The sequence below is a fragment of the Rhipicephalus microplus genome, unplaced genomic scaffold, assembly GCF_043290135.1.
Source record: "Rhipicephalus microplus isolate Deutch F79 unplaced genomic scaffold, USDA_Rmic scaffold_24, whole genome shotgun sequence".
NCBI lineage: Eukaryota > Metazoa > Arthropoda > Arachnida > Ixodida > Ixodidae > Rhipicephalus > Rhipicephalus microplus.
Window position 1 is genome coordinate 603,461 of NW_027464597.1, and position 10,436 is coordinate 613,896.

Here is a 10,436-nt window from a genome sequence, read left to right on the forward strand (position 1 = left end):
TTGACGATATGCGAACCGCGAATGAGAAATGTTGATATATCACCCTAAATCCGCTCAATGTTACGAGGTGGAGCTAAATAATGCCGTACATGGCTTCCGTGTCATGATTATCATGTTTTAATGTGTCGTTTACCTTCGTCATCTGTTCACGTAACGTGATATCAAATTTAGTATATGTAGATCTAGCGAAACAGCCACGAACACGCAATGGGCGGGGTATGTTGTCGTGTTTTTTTCTTAACACGCGTGTCATGTTTATCATGTTTGCACCAGTTATATATTTCACCATCCATTGACGTCACGTAACACCAAATTCGGTATATCTGGAGCTAGCAAAACGGCCGCGAGTGTATCATGAGGCGTTCGACATACACCAATGTAGCGATTATGCGCGCACACGCTGGGTACAGCGACGCTACGTTAGCGAAACGGGAGCACTCTATAGCCTGACGCCAGGCGCGACCAGCGTACATCGGCGTGGCGCGATGGCGAGCAGCGCGAAATGGACATGCTGCATTTCGCGCCGATGTGTTGTTACCCAGACAACACTGCGTCTCCGTCTTTTCGTGACGGAGGGACGCCAGACGCACTGAAAGGCACATGCATGAAAGCAGCGCGGCGCGCGCCTGCTAGTATATGGCAGGACCCGCGACGAAATGAACGGCGGCGAGAACGCGCACCGCGCCACGCCGAAATGTATTGGTGCCTTCATTGTGGCATGTAGTCAATTTCTCACACGACACGCATCTCGTGATTATCATGTGTGCACCAGTCACTTACCTTCGTCAGCCATTGGCGTTACGTAATACTAAATTTGGCATATGTGAAGCTAGTGAAATAGCCGTGAGTGCATCAACAGTGAGGCATGTAGTCATGTTGTTACATGACACGCATGTTGTGATTATCGCTTTTGCATGTGTCTTTACCTATGCCGTCCATTCACGTCACGTAATAACGAGTTTGGAAGATGTAAAGCTTGCGAAACCATCACGAGCGCATCGTGAGGATATCATACAGTCATGTTGTTACATGACACGCCTCTCATGATTACCATGTTTGCACCCGTCACATACATTCGTCATCCATCCACGTACTGTAATGCCAAATTTGGTATAGGTATGTGACACTAGCGAAACGGCCGCGAGCGCATCATGAGCGTGGCATGTATTCATTTTGTTACATAACACGCATGTCACGATTTTCATGTTAAGGTCGGTCGCTTGCGTTCGCAATGCAATCATGCCATACCATACCAGTTATCAACATGCCATGTGGACGAAACCACCGCAAAAGCTGCTGGACCATGAAATGTGAATCACGACATTCATGACCTACATGTCATGATTTTCATGTTATGACTAGCCCAGTATGTTTATTTCATACATTCATGTTATCTTATACCAAGTTTGGCATCGATACCAATATCAAAATGGCAAGGAGAGCTGAAAGTCGTAGGCGGCTACAAAGATAAAAAGATAGATAGATAGAAAGATAGATAGATAGATAGATAGATAGATAGATAGATAGATAGATAGATAGATAGATAGATAGATAGATAGATAGATAGATAGATAGATAGATAGATAGATAGATAGAGTCGCCGAAGTTTGCTCAAAGTCGCCGAAGTTTGCTAAGAAATGCTTCGCATTTAAAAGCCGGAAGGGATGTTTCCCGTTAGTAAATGCCGTGACCAACCGGTGAACCTCGACGCACTCAATCAAAGCTTTTTCATGCTGCGTGTGGTGTGACTAACAAAACACCAACACTCGGGAGCTGTTCGCCGTGTGCAGCCGAGTGAGGTTTGAAATTAGAAGGAGTAGATATATATTTTCTTGCATTTGAGTTGGATGGCGCGCTGTTGTTTTTATGAAGTGGAGAGAGCTGCCCATTTCGCTGTTCGGTTGCTCTCGACGATTTGGCACCCATTCATAAATTTGTTTCACTAGGATAAGTACAAGATACTTTTTTTGTTGTTTTCAAACACTTTGGCGTGACTAATAGGTTGGTATGCATTTTAAGAATGCGAAATTAGCCCCGATATAGAGGAAACGAGCGTGTATTTGAATTGTGTGGTGCCTTCCACCTTAGATAAAATTGTAGCTTTGTACAAAAATCGCTAAAAGACCTCTTTATATTTCAAGTAAACGCGCTCTATAGTAGCTACAGAGGCAGCAGTGCCATCTGCTTGCAGGGAATGAAACCGGCGCACGTGCAGTCCTAATCGGTGGGTCACGGTGTGGCGCACTTGTAAAATATGTCGAATGGCCCCTTCGTGAATCAATCCGCTCGTAAAGGAGACCTCAAGAAAACGGGCAGCAGTGAACGCGTAAACTTTCATAATTACACTTTTCTATGTGACGGAGATATGAATGAAAATCGCGAAACGTTAGTACTAGAATATCTATTTTAAGCGAAAACGCGGACAGCAAACTATTATGTTTAAGTGGTATCCTGCTTACTTTCATTATACACCTTCTTAGTGTGCTTTGAACTAATAATATAAAACGAGTAGATATTGTTATGGTACTCGCCGAACATTGCTTGCGCATGCTATGGCAAAAAAGGCGGAAATAGAACGGATACTAGGGATACGCACAAGACGAAGTGTTAGTACGACAAATCCACGCATCTAATTACGTTTCGAGTTAAGTAATAATGTTGGAGACTACAGCGGCCTTCTTAATAAAAAGAAGGTGACAGTCTTGTCGTCCTCTTTATGGCATCCAAATTTTCACAGCCGAACTGTTATGTTCATGTCTTGTCATGTGTTGTGTATAAATTAAAACCATGATGGAATAGCCGCGTGCTATCTTCTTCTTCTGCTGCTTTTTTTTCTTGACGCAGGTCGCGTGGTTGAAGTTCATATTAGAAATTAAGCGTTTGCCCGTCGACGGCTTTTTCGTTTCTAGATGACAACAGATGAGTAGCAGGGCGCTGAATTTCTGTCATCGTTACACGTTGGAAGTTCAGACAGAACAGCTTGCTTGCTTATTTCTGCCTTGATTTGTTCTTTGCTCCAAGACACAACGGTAGATTCTTTGTTAAACCAGCGGTTACATAAAGAAGAAAATTTCAAATGGTATTAATGACGAAGAACAAATTGATTGTTCCAAGGATAAATGATTATATACGAATGAATATTCGATGGTAAACGAAAAAGAGGACGACACGTTATCTTCAAGGGCGGCCGTGTGTCGTAAATACAGAAGTATCATCATAAAATGGCAAACGCTTTCTCCGTCCCCTCTATCGGCAGCAATACGCCTGTGCCCACTTCTCCATCGTGGGGTGCAATAGCTATGCAAAAGCGAGAAAAAAACAGGTATATATATATATATATATATATATATATATATATATATATATATATATATATATATATATATATATATATATATATATATATAAAGCGAGTGTCTTCTGTGGATCCAGTGATAAATAGAAATTGGCTTGAGCGGACAAACGTACGAAAACATTTATTAATCCTACATTTCAGCCGGGGTCCAGCCTTCGTCAGGGAATATATTGCAAACGTCAACGTGCTGCTTAAATACATTGGGGGCCCCCAACACGTGTCTATTTATTATCTAATGACACATATGTGACAGTGGCACACAAATAAACGTGCGAAAAACACAATGGTATAATGACAAGAATATATCATGAATTGACAATATACGGCGAAGTCTGCGCAGCAAAAAAGGGCGTTTTTTACAGTCACGGAAAGGATCAACATGATAACATGGGTGATTATGTACAGGGAATGCATCTAACAACATTGCGTTGAAACAACTCGATGAACACAATATATCCGGTCAGGCTATTGATAATGAAAACCTAACATTATCAATAACATTATCAACATCTAACATTATCAACATCTAACATTACTAACATTATCAACATCTCGAACATCATACTTAAAATCCCTGAAATGTCTCTTCTTTCTCGTGGTCTCAACTTATGTCCGGCAACTGGCAGGTACAACGAATTTCAGCTCCTAAAGGACCTTGATGACTTCACGCGGAACATGAGGCTACGCGATTTTTTTCATGAACGATCCTCAACCAACAGCGTGTCATCTAGTAAACATTGTACACCACCGGCACAACGTGACAAGTGCCTTGATATATATATATTTCAGCGGTCCAATTTATATTCTTGAAGCACATTTTGGCAGCGGTGACAGCGGCGGAGCAGCAGGCGTAATTCTTGAATGTTGCACTTTACAGGCGTCATTGCAACCGTGCTGACAGCGATATTCGACGGACACGTGGGACTGCGCCGCATGACAGCGCAAGTGTACAGAGAGGACGGCAGCGCACAGGCTTCGTTCATCAGGTCCTCACTGCGCAGGCTAAACAACAGAGCACGTGGCCACCGCCCGGTTATAAAACTACCGCTGTTGCACGGGCGCATCATTTGGCAGCGGTGACAGCGGCGGAGCAGCAGGCGTAATTCTTGAATGTTGCACTTTACAGGCGTCAATGCGACCGTGCTGACAGCGATATTCGACGGACACGTGGGACTGCGCCGCATGACAGCGCAAGTGTACAAAGAGGACGGCAGCGCACAGGCTTCGTTCATCGGGTCCTGACTGCGCAGACTGAACGACAGAGCACGTGGCCACCACCCGGTTATAAAACTACCGCTGTTGCACGGGCGCATCATTTGGCAGCGGTGACAGCGGCGGAGCAGCAGGCGTAATTCTTGAATGTTGCACTTTACAGGCGTCAATGCGACCGTGCTGACAGCGATATTCGACGGACACGTGGGACTGCGCCGCATGACAGCGCAAGTGTACAAAGAGGACGGCAGCGCACAGGCTTCGTTCATCGGGTCCTGACTGCGCAGACTGAACGACAGAGCACGTGGCCACCGCCCGGTTATAAAACTACCGCTGTTGCACGGGCGCATCATTTGGCAGCGGTGACAGCGGCGGAGCAGCAGGCGTAATTCTTGAATGTTGCACTTTACAGGCGTCATTGCAACCGTGCTGACAGCGATATTCGACGGACACGTGGGACTGCGCCGCATGACAGCGCAAGTGTACAGAGAGGACGGCAGCGCACAGGCTTCGTTCATCAGGTCCTCACTGCGCAGGCTAAACAACAGAGCACGTGGCCACCGCCCGGTTATAAAACTACCGCTGTTGCACGGGCGCATCATTTGGCAGCGGTGACAGCGGCGGAGCAGCAGGCGTAATTCTTGAATGTTGCACTTTACAGGCGTCAATGCGACCGTGCTGACAGCGATATTCGACGGACACGTGGGACTGCGCCGCATGACAGCGCAAGTGTACAAAGAGGACGGCAGCGCACAGGCTTCGTTCATCGGGTCCTGACTGCGCAGACTGAACGACAGAGCACGTGGCCACCGCCTGGTTATAAACTACCGCTGTTGCACGGGCGCATCATTTGGCAGCGGTGACAGCGGCGGAGCAGCAGGCGTAATTCTTGAATGTTGCACTTTACAGGCGTCAATGCGACCGTGCTGACAGCGATATTCGACGGACACGTGGGACTGCGCCGCATGACAGCGCAAGTGTACAAAGAGGACGGCAGCGCACAGGCTTCGTTCATCGGGTCCTGACTGCGCAGACTGAACGACAGAGCACGTGGCCACCGCCCGGTTATAAAACTATAGCTGTTGCACGGGCGCATCATTTGGCAGCGGTGACAGCGGCGGAGCAGCAGGCGTAATTCTTGAATGTTGCACTTTATAGGCGTCAATGCGACCGTGCTGACAGCGATATTCGACGGACACGTGGGACTGCGCCGCATGACAGCGCAAGTGTACAAAGAGGACGGCAGCGCACAGGCTTCGTTCATCGGGTCCTGACTGCGCAGACTGAACGACAGAGCACGTGGCCACCGCCCGGTTATAAAACTACCGCTGTTGCACGGGCGCATCATTTGGCAGCGGTGACAGCGGCGGAGCAGCAGGCGTAATTCTTGAATGTTGCACTTTACAGGCGTCAATGCGACCGTGCTGACAGCGATATTCGACGGACACGTGGGACTGCGCCGCATGACAGCGCAAGTGTACAAAGAGGACGGCAGCGCACAGGCTTCGTTCATCGGGTCCTGACTGCGCAGACTGAACGACAGAGCACGTGACCACCGCCCGGCTATAAAACTACCGCTGTTGCACGGACGTATCATTTGGCAGCGGTGACAGCGGCGGAGCAGCAGGCGTAATTCTTGAATGTTGCACATTACAGGTTAGAAAAATTTTCAAATATTTCTAAAAGTCTATTAGGACATTATCGTTGTCACTACATCCACAAAGAGTGACACTTTCTGTTCATTGTTGCGACCATTAGAAATGACAAAGGATGCTTCAAAACAGGTTGAACAGTTCAAAGATGAACTCTGGAATGAACTTAAGAGCTTGAAAAAATCTCTCAAAAGAAGCATGCGTGCAGAAGAGAGAAAGCTCCGGACTGAGATCGACGACATTAAGCGCAGCATGGATTTCATGAGTAAAAATCTTGATGATGCTAACTTGCGGCTTGATGCTACTTTGACGGAGAACAGCTCTCTAGAGGTGGCGGTTCTACTGTCGCCATATTGCGAGTAGTTCTGGAAAAAATACCAGACGGCGCCACCAAGTCAGGACTGGAAAGCCAACATTTCGGAGGTGAACTGCCACACGTGTGCCGGCGCGCCACATTGCATGACGAGGGGGTGCAAATCGCGCTGACACGGTTCGAAGAAATGAGGCACTGAGCAGGGGCTTTTTTTTTCTCCCCTTCACTGACACCTCCATCTCTCTCCATGCTCACTAGCCCCTGACCCCTGCGGTCGCTGCTTTTCAAGAGATCCCTCATGTAGGCTGCGTAGCCTGCTTGGCCAGCTGCTCTACGTTCCATACAGTGCCGGAATGCGGGGTTGAGTGAAAAACTCTATCGCGGAGGTCACAACAATGTATACAATAGAGATCAAAACTTGGACTATGAGTATTCATGCGAGGTTCAACGGAACAGTTCGTTCTACAAATAATTGGGGTTGCTGGAGCGTGATGCGGTTCGGTGGGACAGGAGAAGGCAAATTATATTTGAGTATGTATACTTCCTTCCCAGTATGACCTAAGCTTCCAAATTTTCAAAAAAAAACAAAAAAACGGGTAGTTAGGCAAATCGCGTGCTAAGAAGTGCGGCCGCTGTGACTCACGGTGCCCAACACGTGCCGACTGCATAATCATTAGTTTTTGCCCACTATACGTAGCGTAATTTATTTCATTAGAATTGAAACTTCAGCAGGCTAGTATGAATTCATGTTTTGGTTGATGCAGCGTTTATTTATCACGTTGCCGTACGCAAACCATCAGACTAGTCGACAAACTATGTTTATGACGAAAATGAAGCAATTATCTCTTGTGTGTCATATGAGCGAGACTCGCACATGCGTGGCCTGAATGGTCCAGGTGCGTTATTCCCTTGTCCAAGAAACGACTTCTCTATTCGCGTACGCTATTTCAACATCTTTTTTTTTTCCTGTAAAGGTCGTGGCAATAACATGAAGAGTGATCGTTTCGCCCAAATCAGTTATTGACTGCAAGCTCGTAGATTCGAGGCCGTTACCTCAAGCTCTATAAACATCTCATGATAAAAACTGGGGCGGATTCACACAAACCTCCCAGGAGTGCAACAAGGGAGGGGAAGACTTATGGTACAGTGCATCTCCCATGCATCTTTCTACACAGCCGCTGCTTGTATTACTTCTATGTCGTACCCATTTCGAGTTCGTAAAGCGCATGCAAGGCAAAAACATGAGTACACAAATACAATAGTTGCAAAGGAGTTGAAGAAAAGGTCTTGTCGCAGTGGATAAGGCTTTTGGATGCATGATTGGCAATTCAAATAACTGTGTCGGCTAACATATCTTCAAGCAACGAGTCTTAGTGTTGTGTATATGCTATGCAATGAAGGGCTGTCATGCAGTAAGCAAGATTGAGTCAATACACGTTGTTGTGACAATTTATTTAGTACGAAACGAGCGTCGGCAGCACTTGGTTACAGCCACGAAGACACCTGAACATCACACACACAAAAAAACCCGCATAACTACAACGCATACATTCAGAGAAATGTGAAATCGCACAAAGCAAAAGTACATATAATCACGATTTTCGGATGCGAAGTTGTGACAGCAGAGAATGAAGGTGTATGTTTTATTATTATTTTCCGTTATCCTATATCACACACGAACTTTTTACAAAAGTTTATTGGCGCTTCTGTGGTCATGTCTCTCGGTCATTGCTGCTGCAGAACGCACGTGAATGGCTGATGACACACCCGACACAAAGAAGTGAATTGCTACCTCATAGCTTGTTCGAGAAAGAGTCTTTGCTATCGTCAAATCTGAGCCTGCATCTGCCATTCGATATATACAAGGTCGTTCTCCTAATGTGCAGTTCTTTAGAGCAAAGCTCTTACGCACATACTGCTGCGTTGAGCGGCGGCGCCTGTTGGCGTCGTCGGCGTAACCAGTAGAGCGAACAAGGACGAAAGAGAGCGAACGCGGAGTCTGCTGATGTCACTCGCCACTGGCCTCTAACCTCGCCTTCTTCCTCCGTCACGCTCGCTGCCCCCCCCCCCCCCCGGTAGCAGCTCGCGCGCGTGCAGGGCTGGCACGTGCACTGCGGCTGGCTTCGCTTGTCGTAACGGGGCTCTCGGCATTTCGCTTGGTTCGCGGCGCCTGCAATGCACAAAGTGGTATGCGTAACGCTCGAGCACTGGCAATTTGCGTGGAAATATGTAAATAGCTACAACTGCAGATGGCCGAAACTACAGACGCACTTGGCGTTGCCCCAACACGAAAGTGCGCTCAAAATCACCATTAGATAGCATCGTCACAATTGGTGAATTTCTTGACAGTGCACGCGCCCAGCAGTCCTACGACTCAAGGCTGTGGAAAATGTCCGAGTCGCCACTCTGCTTTGCCTCCTTGTTCTTCATCGAAGCTCGTTTAGACTGCTGGTGTGACTCAATTGCGTTCACATTCCACTGTGGTCTGCGTATGGGCATGCTGCGCGTAGTACGGGGATCTACAATTTCAGGTAACATGCAGTCTCTGTAAAATCTGATTAGTTGTGGAAGCATTCTGAATTTCCAAAAGTCATTATCTCTTTCGATCCGCTGTACGTGGATGCCCTTCGACGTGCAGACGACGAAGTGGCAGAAACTTCTTTTAGTGATATGCAGCTGGCCTTGCACTTGGTAGAAATAGTTATGAGAGCAGCTCAATTTGGGTGGTTCGTGTACTTGACTCCTTTGATTGTACTTTTTAGCTGCCTCGGATGGCTCCATGTCCTTCGAAGTGAATGGGCACTTCACCTCCACGATACCGTCGCTCGCAATTAGTCCGTCTGGCGACGCCGCCAAGAATCCGTACTCTGGGTAAAAAAATAATCCGCAAGGTTGCACAGCAGTTTCCATTTCTTGCTCGTATAACCGGAGTGCAACACGCTCCTGTTGTCTTCCATGCTCAAGAGCGGCACTGGTGAAATTTTTTTTATAGAGCAGGGTCTTCACGAGCGTGTCACACGGTGTCCACTCCCTCCTTCGGCATACTGCATAGAAATTCGACGCCGTTAGGCGCATGTTTCTTTCAAAATGCCATGTAGGATTATCAGCCTGTCCTCGAGTAGCCTTCTCAATTTCTATCTGCTGTTTCTCATTCACCTGCAGGCTTGCTAAAACAGCCCGTTCTTTCTCGGCATATTGCTCTGGTGGCATGTCTGGCTGCTGGCAATTCGGACCATAATGAATCATTGAGTCGTTCACCGTAGACTCCTTGCGCTTATGCTGCTGGTGGCCATTTTCTTCAAACAGTTTTCTTCTGAGAGACTCTTTGTTTGCTTTCTGAGCCGTCTTATTGCTTGCGTAGCGCTTCAAGACGGCTGCGGGGCTCTTGCAGGTTACAGCCTTGGATGTGGTGCAGTGCCACTGTGGCCCCAGCTGAAAGCTGCGCCCAGCTCCATAACAGCGGTGTTCATAAGAGCCCTTTTGACATCTGTTGATCTGTTTACCACCAGATAGTTTGGCTACCAGTGCCATGACTGCCTCGGCAAGATTACTTGTATCATCTGTCACAAGACGGTCAGCTTTTTCGGCAATTATATATGCAGCGGTAACTATTTTCATTTGTAGCACCTTAGGCATGGCATCATAAATGTTGTCACCTTTGGTGCCATCACAGAAGTAGTCTTTGCAACTGTCGTGGCAACCAAAAACATGTTTTGGGCCATTTATTAGGTCACCCGCAAGCTGGCGCGTAAGGTCGGCTTTCTGGGCACGCTGCTTTTGTGCAGTACTCTGTACATCTCTAAGAATGTTTGCGTAGTGCTTTATGGCCTTCCGTGCACCATTCTTTAACCGCTTAATCCTAGGGCAACTTAGGAAAGCTGAACTGCCCTTTGTTTCTTTGGCT

At 47.1% G+C, this 10,436-nt stretch overlaps 1 protein-coding gene across 1 annotated transcript; it reads right to left on the bottom strand.

Annotated features, from left to right (window-relative positions):
• Positions 1 to 8,127: 8,127 nt before the first annotated feature.
• LOC119172994 (uncharacterized) lies at positions 8,128 to 10,063 on the bottom strand. The gene has a single exon (XM_075884236.1). It carries the CDS (start codon positions 10,061 to 10,063, stop codon positions 8,900 to 8,902), a length of 1,164 nt encoding a protein of 387 aa, XP_075740351.1. The 3' UTR covers positions 8,128 to 8,899.
• Between the last annotated feature and the right edge of the window lie 373 nt (positions 10,064 to 10,436).